This window comes from Lonchura striata, chromosome 3 (assembly GCF_050655825.1).
Source record: "Lonchura striata isolate lonStrDom1 chromosome 3, ASM5065582v1, whole genome shotgun sequence".
Classification (NCBI taxonomy): domain Eukaryota; kingdom Metazoa; phylum Chordata; class Aves; order Passeriformes; family Estrildidae; genus Lonchura; species Lonchura striata.
In genome coordinates, this window is record NC_140705.1 from 36198288 (window position 1) to 36217285 (window position 18998).

The window sequence follows — 18998 nt, forward strand, 5'->3', positions numbered from 1 at the left end:
AGAAAAAAACCCCCGAATTTGTAATTTTGATCCTGTTGACTTCAATTTTTGTCAGGTTCAATAGGCAGGTTCCTTGCTATGTAGCTTGTACCTAAAAACTCCCGACAAGCTGGCTCTCACAGGCCTGGACTGCAGAAATCTCAGAGAACTGTAAAGATGTAACCTGCATCCAGACCGACAGGGCTCTTGGCTGGAAATAAAATGAAGATGTTGAAGAAGGCAGGGTGCTTCCAAGCCAAGAAGAGGCACAGTACACCTTGCACTTGAATGCAATCTCTGGGTGTTTTGATGGTAATGCATGTATGGTAACAAGGCATGTGTTCCATCAACATGTTGTGCCAAATTAGGTTCTTACACCCAGTGTGCAAGAGGCCAATCCACACTCAGAGTCAGGTATTTGATTTATTTACAGTTCTGCAAAAGAAAGGCGTGCTGGGTGGCACATCCACTATCAAAACATTTCACTACTTACACATTTTAGCAAAGGCGTGATTGTTCCTTGGCTACAAGTTACATAGTTCTACTACTACTTAGTGTTCTATTTTTTATTGGTGAGTTCCTCTCTTCTTGTGCTAATTAGTCCACTTATTCAGTCTTTCCCTTCTCTTGAGTCAGGGGGCCATGAATTGGTGGTTACAATCTCCCTCTGCCACAATTACATTTCACACAGTTGGAGCTGATTTCAGCACAATTGCTGAATTGGCTTTGTTAGTTTCTTCCTTATCATGGGAGCTGTGCCAAATGTCCTTGTGGTCTGTAAATTCTGGATTCTTTTTACCCATAATCAGGAGGCCATCCTTCTTCCCAAGCTTTTTTAACACCACCCTCTCCCCACAAGGTCTGAGATCACTGAAGCACACCAAGCCATAAAGTTTAACAAGGCAATTATTCCAATAAGTAATTTATTTTTCTAACATTTTACGCTGTTTTTGGCTGGTGTGAAGTTAATTTTCTTCACAATGGCTGACATGGGACTGTGTTTTGGATTTGTTCTGAACACAGGGTTGATAATATAGAGAGGGTTTTGTTATGCTGAGCGGGACTTACACAGAACCAAGGCCTTTTCTGATTTCTGTGCTGCCAGGCTGGTGGGGAAGCTGGGGGAGCTTGGGAGGAGACACAGCCCGGACAGTGACCCCAAGTGACCAAAGGGACATTCCAGACCATGGAACACCATGCTCGCTATATAAGGCAGGGGAAGAAGGAGGAAGGGGAGGACGTTTGCAGTGATGGTGTCTTCCCGAGTCCCTGCTGGGTGTGATGGGGCCCTGCTCTCCTGGGGATGGCTGAACACCCGCCTGCCCATGGGAAGCAGTGAATTCATTCCTCGCTTTGCCTGTGTGCGCGGCTTTGCTTTCCCTACGGTACTGTCTTACTTCAACCCGTGAGTTTCCTGCCTTTACCCTTCCGATTTCCCCCACGATCCCGCGGGCGGGGAGCCGGCGAGCGCCGCCCGGCAGCGCAGCCCAGGGGCCGCGGGCGGGCCCCGAGCCTCGGCCGGCCGGCCGGGGCCGCGCCAGGCACGCTGGGACGGGGAGTTCCGGCTGGCCGCCGCCTGTAGGCCAGGCCGTGACTACGAACTACATTTCCCAGCGTGGCCCGCGGCGAAGAGAGGGGATAAAAGGAGGAACAGCGCAGGTGTCGCGCCGGAGGGCAGGTGCGGGCGGCGGGTTCAGCTCGGGACCGGGCCGGCGCTCCCGAGGCCTCATGCAGCCGCAGGAGCCGCCGGAGAGCGGCCCCGCCGCCGCGCTGGAGGCGCTAAAGCAGCGGGCGTGCGAGAGCGTGGATCTGAGCGCCGCGCGGCTGGGCGCGCTGAGCCGCGACATCTGGAGCCGTCCCGAGCTGGCGTACGCGGAGCACCAGGCGCACGACGCCCTGACCCGCTTCTTCTCCGGCGGGGACCTGCCCGGCGCCGCCTGGGCCGTGCAGCCGCGCTACAAGCTGGGCACAGCTTTCCGCGCCGACTGGGGCACGGCGGCCCCGCAGGACCCGCTCCGCCTCGCCTTCCTCTGCGAGTACGACGCGCTGCCCGGGCTCGGGCACGCCTGCGGCCACAACCTCATCGCCGAGGTGGGAGCCGCCGCCGCGCTGGCGCTGAAGGCCGCCCTGGAGAGCCTGGCGGAGCCCGTGGCCGTGCAGGTGGGAGCCCGCCCGGGCAGCGGTGGTGAGCGCTCCCGGGCAGCCCCTGACTCTGTGCCTTTGTGCTGCAGATCACCGTGCTGGGGACGCCCGCCGAGGAGCAGGGAGGAGGCAAAATAGACCTCATCAAAGCTGGAGCGTTCGATGGCCTGGATGTGGTTTTCATGGCGCACCCCTCGCAAGAAAACGCTGCTTACCTGCCCGACGTGGCCGAGCATGAGTGAGTGGGTGGGTTCCGGTGGGAAGAGGTGGTTTGTTTACTTTTGTCCCCTTCCTCAGAAGGGGACCTGTTTTAGCAGTGGCTGAACCCGGAGCCTTGCAGGTGCCCTTCAGACAAAGGTATTTGCAATCAGCTAAGGAGCCAGGTTAGTGTTAGGGAACGGCACTCTGAGCCGTTCTTCAAAAGTGCTGTGTTCAGCCTAGTGCTCAAATCCCTGCCTGATCTGAGATAATCTTTCATGTATCCCAGAAATCCATCTTTTGTTCCGATGTTTCCAGGCGTTTCTTTTAAACATTCATGTAATTATGCCATGTGTTAAAGTAGAATTTAAAGATACAGCTGCAGGGTCTTAAGGGTCATCATTCAGTGCTTTCCTGGATGCCAGTCATGTGGTCCTCTATGTATTTTTAATCAGTTTGGAGGGTGTTTAAGGTTTGCCTTCCTCCTTTTGAAAAGAACTGGCTAGCTAAGCTTGACTGAAGTTTGGATCTGTAGTAACTTCCACACTAAATTTAGTCATGGCCATGTTGTATGTATTAACTTTCATATCAACTTTTTGATTTTGATCCAAAGTAGTACTTGTCTTTCCTTCATATTTGCCCGCAGTGTAAGGATGGACAACAGTCCTACCCTCACACTGCTGCATTTTCTGCCAGCCCTCTAACTCTTTGAAAATTATGCCTTGTTGTCTTCTGATTAGCCCTGATGTTCAGAGATAGCACTGGCTCACTTGTGCTTTGAGTCACTTGACTTATCTTAAAGTACACTTTGCTGGATGTGCATCCCCAGAATTGTACACAGTACATGAGGTGCAATTGCCGTAGATCTTACTCAGCTGCTGCATGTACCATGGTGTTTCCTTATAATTTTGGAGACAGCTAGCATGTTTGAGACTTCCTCTTCAGTCATTTTCAATCAATCAACTCTTAGGCAAATGCTTGATCTTTACGTACATGATTTTTAAAAAGTGCTTGGGAGCTTCATTGTTTTCTTGCTCTGCCAGTCTTCAAGGCCATGCTGTTCTTTCTTTGGTGTTGTAAACATCTGTTGCCACAGTGTCCAAGCAGTAGTCTACCAGCAGGTTTTGTTCCTACGTGTTATGTCACATGTTTTATATGATTCCTGATGTCAGAGGGTCTTACCTTCCAGAGACTCCACTAGTAAAGTCCCTCCAGTGCAACAGTTTTTACAGGTATTACATTTGACTGTCTCAGACTAAATTCTGAATTTATTTTTAAAAGTTATTTTCCTGTCATTTATGACACATACTGGGAACTGTTTTCAGATTGGTTGTGCTACTGCCCAGCTCTGATATGCTTGATTTTACTGACTGTTTTGCTATTACCAGGGCTGTTTCCGTGCTTTGATAATTTGATTCTGTAATTGCCAAGTTACATGGTAAAACAGGCAGGGTTAATCTTCATCACTTCACCAGTTCTCTGCTATATTCCTTCCTTGTCTTTCTAAAAAGTCTTAACTGGTTGTTGTGCCCTCCTTCAAGACTTAGCTCAACTTGCCATTTCTTTGCCTTAAGACTATATTTATAATCTTCAAGATGTAGATGCAGTTTTCAATTATAGTTTTGTCTTTCTGCTTGCAGTAACCTTTTGATACGGTAAGATTTGGAAATCTCTTCTCGTAGGTCAAGATCTGCATTAGGATGTAAGTCCTAGGTAGCCTTTAAACCTTTGAACATGGAGGAGGCATGGAATTGGAGTGCTGAATGAAACAACTTACTACTTCCAAAAGCTTGAAATACTGAGTTTGTCATATTTTATGTAATTATGAGGTTTCAAAGGTAGAAAGACAGTTTTTCTAATTTTAATTGGTCTTTGGTTGTTTGCAGGGAGTTTAAGGACTGGTGATCACTAAGTTGCTAGTATTTCTGTGTCTGCAATTCTGAAAGCTGGCTTGTGCCTGAAGTAAGATTAGCATATTGGGATAGCTGGTGATTACATGCCAAAGTTTGCTGATGCTTATTCACTTACCCTTCACTTAATCAGCCTATATATTGTTGGACAAACAGGATCCACATTCTTCTGCTGGTATTCTTAAACTGGCTTAGGGTGTTATTACTCTGCAAAATCTGTTGGGTTTTTCTGAGTGTCTGTGACATTTGTGTAGCAAAAGAAGTACAAGAAAAGGAATGCTGAAGGAACTTTTTGAAATAAGAAACACATGTTCCTTGTGGAAGAGAATACTGAAGCATGACTTTTTGCTGTACTTTGACTTCTTTCTATTTTTTTGAGAATGTCCAGGGATCTTTGTGAGTTGATTTGAGGGGTTGCAGTCTAATACTTGGGATATTAATGGGCAAGTTTCTTACACTTCTTAATGATAATAAATTTTAAATAAAATTTCTAGTTTAGAGAATGGATTCTGTAATTGTCTTGGAAGATTAGTGGGGATTGAAAAATGAAAGCTTAATTTGGATTGCAGCAGTAGTAAGAGATGTTTCCTGTTGCAACAGTGCGCTGCATTGTGTCCCTCTGACATCCAGAATTTAAGTGCTGGTGTTAACTTGCAGCTGTGACATGGTTCTGAGCACAAGAGGTCACTTCAGGATAGCTGGTTAAGTTGGCATTTGTGCAACACAGAGGGACAAGCAAGTTAGGCTGGTCATGGCTGGATAAGAGACAGGTTGTGTGTCTTGGGATAGGAGGAATGCTTGAACATTGAGTTTTTTCTATAAAGGAATGGGTATGGAGTACAGATTGTTTTGTGTATTTTATAAATAGACCTTATATGTAAATGGAGGTTTAATTTTTTCCTCTTTTGTGAACAGTTCTCATATAGTCAAAATACTAAGTTATTTTGTAAGGCTAATATTAATGGCCGTCAGATGAAGCAAATAATTAATTTTTACTTAATATGTTAATATTCAAGGTATTGTGCAGTATTTTATGACTTTTTGAAGTTGGAGGATAGCCTTTGCATTAGATTTCTTCCTAGTTGCAAGCCTTTCTACCACATTTTTTGAAGGGTGCCAGGAGAGAACATCCTTGCTGTAGCATACTAATATGTATTTTAGAATAGGCTGTGCTTTTCCATACTCGTAAAACTTGACTTTTTTTATTTAGACATGGGTTATATGTGATCTTACATGCTTTTGCTATCCTACATACTGTCCACATTTTATTTGGCAAGAATTAGGACACTCAACTTCCAGTTTTGAATCAGAACAGGGTTTGTTATCCTCTGAGAAAAGTGTTTTTAACTTTAAGTCTCAGAAGAGTTAGGCAGTATATAAAAGGTGGTGGAGAAATTTAATATATGAAATGTGTACTCTTCAGGAAAAGGCTATATAAAGATGTTACCAGTAACTCCCTTGCCTGACTGGCTCTTGGTATCATTACATTCTGCTGGCTTTCTAGAAATCTTTCAGTGTTTTTTTGCACTCAAAGATAGTTTATCTATGCAACAGTCTAGTGCCAGGTAAATTGTTTGGTGTTATGCTGCACAAAATTTAAATAACATAAATTTGTGGGAACAAAAGGAAGTTTTTAATTTCAAAGGTTTTTTATTTTTCAGTGAATGAGAAACAAATAAGCAATGCCTTTTATTTCCTAGTGTGACTGTGAAATACTATGGAAAAGCTTCTCATGCTGCTGCTTATCCTTGGGAAGGAGTTAATGCATTAGATGCTGCTGTTCTTGCGTACAACAATCTGTCTGTTTTAAGACAGCAGATGAAACCGACCTGGAGAGTTCATGGTGAGATCTTTCTTAAACCTAATGTCCAGCAAGTTAGAGTTTAGGCTGCTGAAGTACTAACATAGAATATCACGCATTCCAAAGTATGGCACTAAAGCACTAAATTAGTATAGTCACTTCAAATATTATGAAACAGCACCATTTCATTTAAATGGTGTGTCTGCAATTTTTACAATCATGTCAGCATCCAGAAATAACCGCTCAAAATAGGTTGAGAGGTCAGATTTGAAAGGGGACTCCGAGGTAAAGGCTAGACCAATTTTAAGTCTCGAAGTTGCAGTTCAGAAAAAGCAAAAGAAAAACAATGGAAGGTTTATTTTGGTACATGGACTTGAACTCCTTAGTATACGTGGGTTTGCAAAAGTGTAAGATTAAATGATTCCAAAAGTGAAGTATTACTTATGGCATCACTTTTTGAGTAGACATTCTATTAATTAGATAGCATTTATTGGAAGGGTCTAGTGGTCTGGAATGAAATTTGTTTGGTGAAGTACAAAAAACAAGTGATGATAGAAGATCATATCCCTGGTTAGTAGCCCAATCAACTAGATGTTCACTGTATTCTAATATTTAATATCTAGTAGGTTTTGAATTAAAAAGGCCATTTTGCAGTAAGACATGCTAACCATTACGCTTGATTTGTTCTCTTTCAACATCATACATTTCTACCTATAAAGTGAGAAAGGTTCAAAAAGTGAGGTGAAGCTGCCCTATAGCTATAAACTCAGGGTTCCTTATTGCACCCAAGACAACTTTTTCCAAGTTCAAATTAAGAAACTTTACCAATTCTACAGGACTTTTGAATGTAGAGCTGTTTATTTGGAATATTTGTTATGAGCTAAAAATCCTTCCAGATGTTCTGAGCTGATCGTTATGTGTCTTGGCTGTTTATGCTGTATATAATACAAGTGTGCATTTCTCTCCAGGTTATCTGGGTGGAGTCCTAATCCTTTTGACTATAGATGAAGCTATTTGCAGTTCTGCTGTGCAGCATGCTCACATCAATTTCAGACAGCAGGCACAGCCTCTCTATCCTATTTCTCTGTAGAAAACAAGGCACATAATTAAGAGTTGGTGTCTGCACCCCATGTGTTGCAGGTTTAAAGCTGAAGATGCCTAAGTCTTCTGTTGAATCTAAGCCTAAACCCCTAAATACAGCTTTCTTTGTAGTTTCTAAAGGTTAACACAGATAATGCTGGCAAAAAATCTAAGTACCTAAACAAGCCTTCTAGAGGTTACGCATCCTGAACAGCAGCAAAACTGTTCTGTTGACATAGCTGCTGTCATAGACCTGATTTTTCAAAGTGGAAATATTTAAATTACTTCTGGGAAAGGACAAGCAGCCAGAGTGAGATTGAATTTTAGGAATGCTTTCTTTACAACATTATGTAGGAGATCTCATGTTGTAGACTTTCTCTATAATCAGTGGCTGAATTAAGTGATCCTAAAAATAGTAGTGTTGCACCACTTACAAAAACTGAAATAATTTCCATTGCTTGAAGTCTAGAATTTCTAACCAATGTTTCACGTACTGAAATACTGTTGTCTTGAATTAATCTGAGATTTTGATGTTACATTTCTTCTCTGCTTATGAGTTGACTATATGTTGCCCCCTTAAAAACAAGAACATAGATTTTTTTTTTCCTGCTCAAGAAGTTGTATTAAACAGGTTGCAAAAAAAAGTTTCCATCCAGAAGGGGAAATTGGGTGCTACTAATAGTGTGTAGGCAGCCTACTTGTAATTCAGGTCTGCTGTCCAGTCCATATTGCAGTTGTATTGAAATGTAACTGTAGACCTATTCAGACTCTCTCCAGTTCTATTTACAATTGTGCTGGACAAGACAGGTGAAAACTGTTTACTCATGAAGCTACTTGTTCTGAGAAAGCTTGTTATGGGTATGTGTCATGCAAATTTGCATTAATACTTACTACTTCCTTTCCTGTGATATCTGTCCCTCTCATCTGAGCTGTTCCTATTGTTATGGACAAATACTGATACTGGATTAATTCAAGACTGTTTTTTATTTTGATTGTACTTGATACTGAAGGGGGTGAAGTTCATCATCTTAATGGATTTTCTGCACCAAAAGAAATGTTTTGTTGTCTATTTAAAACAAATTAGTGCTGTCTCTTCAGGCCTCAGTGACACACATCAGTAACTTGTGCAATATTTTCATTTAAGGTAGAAGTTTCTCAGGTTCTACAGAAAACAAATCTAATTCCACGTAAAAGAAATTGAGGGTAGAAGGCCAGGGAAGCACCCTCTTGGAAGCAACTAGCTGTTAGTGCAGTGACATCTAATGTGGAACTGGGATCTATGATGTGTTCTTGTTGAAATATCTAAATATTACTGTATTTTATGGAAATGCCTTTGATGCCGTAATGGTAAAAGATGTAGTCACACATTTCCTCAAGGTAGCACTTCCAACTCAAACCGCACTTGTGACTAAAGTTACATGTATTATACGTTCCAGTATTTCTGAAGAAGTAATAAGATGAGCAATCTAAATGAACTTTCTGTGCACTGCAATACTTACATTATTCTGGTATTGCTGAGAAACTGATTCAGTTTTTCTTCAAGCTCACAAAATAAGTTGGAAGCATTCTAATTGAGGAAACATTTAAAAGTTGGAATCCAAGTTACCCCATATAGCAATTTTTTTTCTTGTTGGCAGACTGATTGGTTTATGACTCCAATGCATTGAATTTTAGGGGATTAATTAGAAATGCTAGTTTGGCTTGACACTAGGATGTAAAACAGATGTCTAACCAAAGAATGCTGTGAAATTGTGCTTAAAGACATGTACCACGTAATCTGACACAATGAAGAAACTTCGTCCACATACTGCATTTTTTACATTCTTTGTGTTTCATGCTCAGCTGATGGTTTGTTGTTTTTGTTTATATGTTTATATTTCTTGACCCAGGAATTTCATGACAGGGCTGAAGTTTAAATTGCATCAATTGCATTTAATACTGACAACACAACTTTTCCCCTTCTGCAGGTGTAATAAAAAATGGTGGTGTGAAACCTAACATCATTCCTTCTTACACTGAACTAGAGTTTTATTTGCGTGCTCCTTCAAGGAAAGAGCTTTCTGTTCTGACGGAGAAGGTTGAAAACTGCTTCAAATCTGCAGCCGTGGCCACAGGATGCAGGGTAAGAATATATTAATTGTCATGTGTTTCTTTTGCACAGACCAGAACAGGAAATCCATAGTTACTTTGTCTGCATAGTGTTTAGCTGAAGTAAATCTAAATTACGGTTACCCTTTTTGCTGTTCTGTTGCTTTGTGTCCTGAAAGGAGGCTTTAGTTTATAAATAGAATGCCACAGAATCCTAGAGGAATCTGTGTTGGGAGAGACCTCTGGAGGTCATCTGGTCTATTTCTCTGTTCAGAGCAGGACCAATTAGAGCAGGCTGCCGAGTGCTGTGCGAACTTTTGAGTATTTCCAAGGATGAAATTCTACCACCTGTCTCAAAAAGTGCTCTACACACCTCATGGTGAGCAGGGGTTTTCTTAATGTTTATGCTGCAATGACTTGAGCACTGACATAGGTTTCCTGCAGAGATTGCAGTGTTTCCATCTTTGGAGATACTCAAAAGCTGCCTCAGTATGGCTCTGGGAAACCACTCTAGGTGACCCTGATTGAACAGGGGAACTGGACAAGATGACCTCCGTAGGTAGTTTCCCACATCAACCCTTTGTGATTCTGTTGTATCCAATGGGAATTTCCTTTGTTGCTTCTTGTTGCATCACGTTGATATCTGAGACGTCTGGTTCTGCCTTCCCAGTACCCTTCCCATCTGGTAACTAGACAGCAGTAAGATGCCCTGCTAACCTTCTGTTCTGTGAAGGCTCAGCAGATCAAGTTCTTTCAGCCTGTCTTTGTACGTAGTGTTCTACACCCAGTCATCTTGGTGGCCTTCCCCTGGCTTAGCTCCAGTCTTGATTTGAGGAGAAACTAAACAAACACAGCACCAGATGTGGTCTCACAGGGATTGTCTACATCAGTAATAAAAATACTAAAGCACTAATGGCACCACTCTCAGCTGCAGATGAGTGCTACAAGTAACATGCAGCAATGTGGTGTTTTGTGCCACTGATTATAAAACACTTGGAGCTTGCATGTCTTGTGTCATCTGAGCCAGACATGTTGTCATGGAAAACTAGACTTGGTCACGCACTATCTGCTCTTAAATTAGTTCCATCTTGTATGCTGGATGTTCACAATCACCGTGTGATTTGTGAGCCTGGACATGAGTTCTAGGAGGATTTATTTGCTCTGCAATCCCTCTGGGAACTTGAGGCTAGGATGGTCTGAGGAGTGTGTAGTTTTCAAGGACCTCCTCTTGGCCCTTCAAGAGGATGTGACCTTTAGCTGTTGTTCAGTGAGCTGGAACATCCCTCTGTTTCAGTGACACTTAAAAAAATAATAGCTCCAGACCGCATTTCTGCTTCTCTTACTCTGCATCCTTGGATGCATCTTGCCTGATCCCATGTACATTAAATTTCTTTAAGTGTCCTGTAATTTCTTTTTATTTTGCTGTGGGTGATGCTTCTATCCTACAGATAGTGCTGCTAGGCTCAGAGACCTGGGAGGCTTGATGGCAAACCTCACCTGTAGAAACAAGCAAAACAGGTATTGGGTCTTCTGTCTGTTTTTTTCCCATATTCTTGGTCATTAGGTCCTTTGCCCCGTTAAACATCAGGCTCATGTAGCAACTGAGTAATTTTTCAATTAGCATTCTCATTTCTTTTGCTTTTAGTAAATGGAAGTGTGTCTCATCTAAGCTGGTTCAAGCAATATGATTACCTTTTTTGTGTTGCTAAGATAGATGGTTCTACTTGCTCTATTAATTGCAAGCATATTGCAAGACTAATTCAGCTGTAAAAAGAATGTATGTGATCATCAAAACAAATAGATATGGGGTATGTGAATGTTAGCATGTCACTTTTTTTTTTTGAGACATTAGAAGTTTTTTTCCTACTGTATCTAGAAAAGAGTTTCAGAAAGTGCACTTTATGCAAAATGGAAGTTAAGACCTCTTCAAATTTGACATTGATAATTTTTTCCATTTGTTTTCAAATTTCTTACCTGTATGAAGCCATTTCATGAATGGGGCTGTAGTTATTGGAAGCATTCTAAGAAAAGGTAACATACAGTTTGGTAAAAGCCTATGTTTATTTCTATGTACTTTAGTAGTACCTGCAGGTGAAATCATTAGACACTGTTACAGGAAATATTTGTTTCCTATTATTGGCAAAAATTTTGAAATCCTTTCTTCTGGAATTTGGCTGTCTAGTTCAAACTGAACAGAACACCAGCTGTGTTTTGATGGAGGGTAATATTTGGCAGAATGTTGTATTTTTGAAAGAAACTTAGCACTTATGTCTGTTTTGCCTTGGGTTTGAAGTCTGGATTTGTAGGGGTTTTTTTTGGCCCTCAGATTTTTTACATTGAACTGGCTTGCACTGGAGAAAAACTCACAATAATTTGGGGTTTTTGTCTAGGTGGAAATAAAAGGTGGTGAAAATGATTACTACAATGTGCTTCCAAATAAGAGCCTGCAGAAAATTTACAAGGAGAATGGGAAGAAGCTTGGAATAGATTTTATATCAGAAGATGCTATCTTGAATGGTTTGTCAGGTAACTCCAGCTTCATTTTTAATTGTGTCTTAAGTTTAGGTTGATTGAGCTTCAGGTGTATAAAATAACAAATTAGAACTAAGTTAAACACAGTTTGGTCCGAAGAAAAAGCCAAATTACAAAGCTAAAGCTCTGTAGAAGGTTTATATCTCTGGCCTGTGTTTCTGTATTTCTATAGAAGCTAAGAACAGGTAAGAAAAGCAGTAAACAGCTTGTAATAGTTCTGAAAATATTTCAAGTAATAAACAGTTTGGTTGGGGGAAGGGCTGGAAAGCTAAGAGCAGTCTTTCTGAGAACATGAGGATGTGTAATAAATTGTTTCTCATTCTATGGCTTTTAAAATATAGAATCCTGGTTTGCTGTAAATGGAGATGAGACTTTGTTTTTAGGAACCTTGTTTAATAATAATTTCCAAGGTTACATATAAACAAGTCTACTAGAATCTAACAATCATTTTAGACGGAAGTTTTGAAGAGATTTATAACTTGAAGTTTAAGTATCTCACTAACTCTAATTTAATCTTTTCATTAACAAGTAATTACATGCTTCTAATTTTAACTCATGAGTTCAACAGATTAGTTTTCCAAAGGGTGCTCTTCAAGTAGGTGTTCACTTTTGGCTCTTGACTGTCTCAAACTATTTAACTTTTTTGGTCTCTGAGCTATAACAGAAATGGCAATTCTTGAATACTTAGGTGGGTTTCTTGTTATCCTTAACACTTTTTTTTTCAGAATCTTCCCACAGGAGCTCTGTTCAAGTGTCAACTTCTGCTCGTACTTTTAGGCTTCACTACTGATCTTAACTGTATTTATGAACATTTTTACTCCATTCATGCTAAAGGTTTTTCTCTTAGAAGGAAGATACTGTTCTTAGTAAAAAGTTATTTTAATTAGTTTGATTGTGGTACTTCTCTTCTCTATATTAAATTCAGATTATCTTTGGAGTTTGGACAAATTTGGTGTCTAGGAGCAGCCCTCCAAACTTCTTTTTTTGGCAGGGAAGACATTGTATCTAATGATATTCTTGGTATCTAATGGTGATGGGATTTTTTCTGTTTCTTACTTCCCTTCCAAATTAACACGGTGTTTCATTGTCTTGTGTTTAAAAACAAATTATGACTTAAGGCAGATTTCTTACTACTTTCTTCAGTGCAATACAAATAAGATTTACTGCTTTGCTTGTTTAGCAAAGAAGGGGGCTGAGGAACCTTAAAATGTTTACTGTAGTGCAACTTTCTGGAGCTCTGCTAGTTGGTTCCTCCAAACCATTGTAGTGAGGATGATCATGAATATCAGTGATTTTGCTTTTGTTCAGAGGTCTTGAAGTGAACTTTTCAGAGACACCCAGCTGCAATAGGGCTTTCATATGTAAGTTATATGATATGTTCAATGTTAACCATTAACTTGCTTAAACCAAAACTCCCTGTTTGGGTGTTCTGTCCTTGAATTGGGTGTCAGATGTCAAAATGTGCTTGAGCAATTGCTTTATCTCATACTGCAGTAGGGTTTTACTTTTCTTTCCACAGCTTCTCTTCTGAATTTTTGCAGTGGGAATTCAGGAGAGATAACAAAGCACAGTCTCCAGAACCATGGGAGTGGAACTTTGTATGCTACCCTTTTCTGGGGGGAGTTGAGTATTTTGTGTCATCTTTTTCAAGACCTCTATTTCTGTTTAGTTTTCATGTGGTTTTCAATGTTTTCTTTTAGGATGTCAGTTTCTTCTGTTGAAAGGGAAGGAAGATAGCTCAGTTGCTTCTCCATGTCTGTGCAGCAGAACAGTCGTTAAGAGCTGAGCGCACTCGCTGCCACCTCTGCGTGGGTATTAGTGTCGCTCTGCTCCCAGGTATCGCTTTAGGCAGATAAGCGTCACCAAGGCTCCCCTGAGTACCCCAAATCACAGGCTCTGCTCACTGGGCACACAGCCAGGGGGATGTGACATAATGTGAGACTGAGCTAGCTTGGACCAGGTGCCAGGACCTGTTTCTCCTTCTACTGTTGGTAGGGTAGCTTTACTACAGAATATACATAACCTCCTAAAACAGATGGCTTAGTTAAACACATCTTAGTTGAGGCACCCATGCCTGTGATAACTTAATCTAGTCAAAATGTAGTATTCATGGGGTTTGTTGGCTTCCTGTGCACGAAACTGATAAAGATCTTAAGAAGATCTAGTATATTTGAAAAATCCTCTTTTGAAGCTTGGGACTGTATATAAATGTTTCCTGGAATCTTTTGTGTTTTCCTCTCTGTTCATGTTTGTGGCAATACTGACTCCATTAAATGTGCAGTGACTTGAAGAGGTTTCAGGATATATTTTTGAGAAGCTGGAACTCCCATATCTTTCTGTTGAAGATAGTGCAGGATTATGTATATCACATTGATAACTGCAATTACTTATGTTTTCCAATGTGTGTGTGTCTAGCAAACATACAATTTCTGATGTTCTAAACATACCACTATGTTATTCCTATAAAGGATGTGATATTTTGTCTGATAGAGGGGAAGATTTAGCTGTCACATTTTTATTAAAAGCTGCCTGGATTTTGCCTCTCCATATTACTAGAAAATACCCAATTTAAGTGTCTTCTACTCAGCAAAAATAACACGTCAACTGGTAGTATATTGAATATGGATATAAATTTAGGAGAAATGACATGACTGAGAGCTGTGATGCAGAGAAATTTCTAATGTTTCATTTGCTAAGTGAGAGCAGGGAAAAGGGCAGCCCAGTCATTGCAGCAGTTTGTGTACTGGGACTTAGTAAGGCATGTGTAGAGCTCCTGGTTTATTCTGGAGTGTGCAGAACTTCTGGTTTGTCTGTCCAGATTGACCAAAGAATGAATCGGTAGTCTGAACTACTGGAAATTAAAATAACTTATTGCTGTGCCAAGAGTTGGATTTTCTTCAAATGCATCCTGAATTTATGGGAAGAGATGTTTTTGAACAAGTGTTGCTGTTTCCCTTACCTGTAAGCAGAGTAAATAGCAAACTCTTGTCCTCATAATGTAGGCTCTGTGGACTCACTTTCAGTAACTATAGGCTTCCAAGTAAGATCTGTATTCTTCAATCATTTAATTGAAGAGGCACTAGCAATATCTCCTCTTCATAAAGTATCACAATATAGAGATTACCTGATGTGTTAAAATTAAGTTTTATACACCATTGCTAAAGAAACAAATTCTTGAGTCTCTGGCTCCAAAAAAGTTAATTGAGATCTTAGTGGGTCATCCCTATTTTCCCCTGGTAAAAAACAATGCTTCCTCTGGATTTCACAATAACTGGTATGTTGATTTCTTCAGCTTCAAAATGTCATTTTAACAAGTAATGAGTGGATTGCTTGTTTGGGAAAGCAAGAAAAAAAACCCAAACACTTGGGATGTAGTTGTAGACTTTTGGATGATTTACCATGAAGAATCTTCTACTTTGGGATGATATAATTCAGTAGATAAGGCTGTGAGATAGGTGCTTGATAACATACTGAAAGTGATAGGCAAGAAAGAATCATCATTAAAATCTGCAGCATTGCTATCTGGTGTTTTTCTACAAAGCCCTAGCATTTTGTCTGGAGTTTAATTCTGAATTTATTCCAAGGGTGCTTGTGCTGTTGGGATTTCCATAACTCAATAATCAATGATAATCAAAACACATGGGGCTAAAAACAGTTACTCTCAATTTGGTTTTGTTTAAAGATAAATTTCTACTTTAGTCCCCTACAGAATGCTGAATATTTTTGTATTGCTGAGAAGCAGGAATTGCTTGGCCTAGTTTTGAAGGACTCTTAACAGTGAAATATCTGAAATGCCTGAAACTCCCAAGGTTTGCTGTTTTCCTGTTTCTGAATTAACAGATTAATATTAGGAGATGCTTGATAAAAATTAGTAGTAAAAGGTATAGGAACATGCTGATACATCTTCCTTGCAGTCCAGTAACTGATCATTGATCAGAAGTCCACTGGAGAGCAACATCTAAAGATGGATAGTTAGGGAAAACACCTTGGTGACAGGAAATGTTTGTATGGATAATGTCTCATTAGAAATGTTCTGATTTTAGTGTTTGGGGCAAAGGATACTCCATTTTAGATATAGGCTGCATATCTATAATGCATTTGCTTACAGCATTCAAAACTGCCCAAAGCTTTTTGTTAAGAAAATCTCTGCTGCTTCTAGGTTCCACAGACTTTGGAAATGTTACATTTGTGGTCCCTGGGATTCATCCTTATTTCTATATTGGCTCTGATGCATTGAATCATACTGAGCAGTACACAGAAGCTGCAGGTGAGTGAAAGTGAAAACAGTTGACATTGATAGTAGAGTTGCAGAAAAAGCTGACAAATGTAGAATTTCTTGGTTTGTGTTTGAGGTTATATGTATATGGGTAGGATAGCCACTCCTCATACTAAAAGATAATATCATCTAGACAAAAGAAATTGGAATTGGAAGGATTATCTGTAACAACATATTCAGAAGAATTTCTAAACATGAGCCGAAAGATAAAAGTAATTTTTACTCCTAAAATACAGTACTTTTGAAAATAACAGTGCTAGCTTATAAAACTCCACATTTTCTAAAGAGCATAATGTGAACATTCAACTCTCCTGTTCTCAGTTGTTTATATCAGTAGCAGAAAATTAAGTACTTGCAAACGAAAAAAATGTTTTGAGGCATGGGAAAATATGCAAGCAGATATTTAAGAAAATCTTCTTGCAGCTGAAATTTATAATCTTACTTTATAGAATATCCCTTATGGAGTAAGTGGTTTAGTATTGGTAATCTAACCTGAAATTCCTCTTACTTTTTTTTCTGCAGGGTCACAGACTGCTCAGTTCTACACCTTGCGCACAGCTAAAGCTTTGGCAATGACAGCACTGGATGTCATTTTCAAGCCAGGTCTGTTAGAAGAAGTCAGAGAAGATTTTAGAGAAGTGAAGCTGAAAGAAGAAGAACAAGCAAATCCAGTAGGACCTGAAAAAGAATCTGGTGTTGCTGAAGGAGCATGTGCATCACACTAAACTTGATGAAAGTATTCTCAGTAGCATTAACTTAATGGAGATGCTGTATTTAAATCCCAGTAGGGGCTGGATAAATACATAGCTGAAGAAATTATGATTTTATTTAATTTGGACTTTAAGAGAAGTAAATAGTATAATTGCTTTCAAAAAATGTGAGATTTCATCTAGCTGTAATGTTTGTGTTTGCTGTGGTGATTATTTTCATACAGAGATCTCAAATATGTTCTTTTTAATTTGCAATGTTGAATAAATTATAGTGTTTAGATCCCTTGTCAGTGATTTTCTATGTAGTGCTATATTAATATTCCTTCTAGAGGAAGTATGGCATTTTGCTGTTCTAAAATAAGCACTTTTCATTTAGTGATCATATGCTGAATCTGATCTGTGAAGCTTTTATGGAATTTCTGGTCAGTCACTTTTCTTGGGACAAGATGGAGACTTAAAAAATGAGCTGGTTTCACTGGAGAGAAGGGGCTATGTTTGGAAATATACTTGGTTTTGATAATAGTACCTTCTAGCAATGGAAGAAGACTGGAATGTAGTCTGTAAAGCTTGATTGTCCTGAAGCACATTGATTTTCCTCTTAATAAATTTTGGAGGTGGTGTAGAGAAGTCATGGATCACAAATCAGACTGCAGATAAATGTTTATTTGATTAAATCAACACATTTAAACTACTGCAGGAAAAATTCTGCTCTGAGGCAATACAGGTATTTACGCAAGGTGTTCATTAGCTTAACTGAAGGAGGTATATAAATTTTGCTAAACCAGTGGAAATCTTTGTCACAAAGCTACAAGTGTGGTGCCATGAAGCAATAAATGGTTGTGTTCAAATCCCTCTAGTAAGCTCTGAGGAGCTTGCAGTGAGGACCGTTGGCTTTTTTAGCCTGTTTGTTCCCACATCCTAAGCAGCAGATCTGTTAAGTCTTGCCAGTTGTCCTTTCTGTGTGTTGTGTGATTAGTCCATTTAATCTTTGTTATTTTGCTTTCCAGGGACACTGATACTGCAGTTTTATCAAGGTGATGTTTAATGTGCCCAGACATGTTAGGATGTCTTTTAATTCACTAATTAAAGGATCTCATGAGTACATAGAAAAGAAGTGAGTGGACAGATGGATTGAGAAAGCAACTTACTGATAAATGTTTTCCTAAGCACAGGTATTACTGTAAGCTTCAGAAAGGAAAGCAGGCAAGCTGTATTTCTGCAGGAAGTCAGAATAACTGTCTTTCAGTTACTGTCTTTCTTTTTTAACAGTCTCTAAATGGTAAACTCTAAGATTCTGTTCAGCATTTATAGTTTATTGATTTCTATATTCACTTCAATTTAATGATTTCTATATTAATTTTATATTCACTTTAAGGCAGTATCCTTGCTTTCATTAGCAAATGGTTTTCACAGATGGATATGTGAAATAGATGAAGGTGGGACTCTGAGCTATAAATGTGTCGAGGATACTAAGTTGAATACTAAATCCAACAAAATTTGTTCTAAGGTTTGTCAGAGGAACTTTATCCTTAACTTTTAATTTACAGTCTGCCTTGCCAGTTCTTGGACACAACTGCCATTCATTAAGATCTACTGGGTTAAAGGCTAGTGCACTGATTTCTTTAGCACACGTGACTTTCTATTTCCTCCTGCAAGAACTGCTTAACTCATTGCTTTGTGGTTTTTAAGATGGAGTGTTTGGATCCCACATAGATAGCATATGCTGTGTTTTTGTTTTTCCTGAAAGCTGATATGCATTAAAGCCTTCTCAGTTCTTTTTGTCCAGATACCTTGGCTGCATCATATCCAAAATCAGTTAATTAAACTTCTCTGAACTAAAAGTTTGTCTTCCTTTTGTTATAATCATTGCTGGAATTAAAATGGAATTGAAGTACTGATTAAAGATGAGTTGATATTAATAAAGGAATTTAACTGTGATTGAATCTTCTTGTCCTTTGATTAATATTGGGTTGCTGCATGATTCTGATTTTTTTCCCCTAGTTTGTTATGATCATGAAAGATTGAGGGTAGTTTAAGCTTTCCATTTTGATCTGTGTTTGTGAAAGTTAATGCTTTTCAAATACAGTATTTAATGTTAGTCTTTATAATCTTATGGCTGTTTTAACTGTTAAAACATGCTGGAATTGATAGAATAAGTCAGAATGTGAGCTTGTGAGTGATCACTGAAGGATCTCTGTTAGGCTAAAGCTGGTCTAGGCTCCAGCTTGAAGTGGGATTATCACCAGCACTAGGTCAGGTGATCTTGGCTTCATTTGCCAAAT

General features: G+C 39.6%; 1 protein-coding gene across 7 annotated transcripts; it reads left to right on the forward strand.

Annotated features, from left to right (window-relative positions):
- Nucleotides 1-1614: 1614 nt before the first annotated feature.
- PM20D2 (peptidase M20 domain containing 2) lies at nucleotides 1615-18654 on the forward strand. Of its 7 annotated transcripts, none has more exons than XR_014954233.1 (8): nucleotides 1655-2139; nucleotides 2211-2359; nucleotides 5930-6072; nucleotides 9078-9232; nucleotides 11589-11724; nucleotides 13250-13566; nucleotides 15890-15997; nucleotides 16529-18654. XR_014954233.1 is itself a non-coding variant. In XM_021545621.3 (7 exons), the coding sequence occupies exons 1-7, from the start codon at nucleotides 1708-1710 to the stop codon at nucleotides 16729-16731; spliced, it is 1326 nt and encodes a 441-aa protein (XP_021401296.1). In that variant the 5' UTR covers nucleotides 1615-1707; the 3' UTR covers nucleotides 16732-18654. The 7 variants fall into 7 exon arrangements, 2 of the variants coding, with proteins under 2 accessions (XP_021401296.1, XP_077638434.1); XR_014954234.1 differs by having other exon boundaries at nucleotides 13250-15539; nucleotides 16529-16562; XR_014954236.1 differs by having other exon boundaries at nucleotides 1664-2139; nucleotides 13431-13566.
- The last annotated feature ends 344 nt before the right edge of the window (nucleotides 18655-18998 follow it).

Bases quoted from the DNA above. Each gene is read 5' to 3' on its own strand.
- PM20D2 (XM_021545621.3), top strand. From the start codon at position 1,708: ATGCAGCCGCAGGAGCCGCCGGAGAGCGGCCCCGCCGCCGCGCTGGAG. The intron at 9,233-11,588 runs GTAAGAATATAT...GTTTTTGTCTAG, and splicing joins CCGTGGCCACAGGATGCAGG to GTGGAAATAAAAGGTGGTGA. The intron at 15,998-16,528 runs GTGAGTGAAAGT...TTTTTTCTGCAG, and splicing joins GCAGTACACAGAAGCTGCAG to GGTCACAGACTGCTCAGTTC.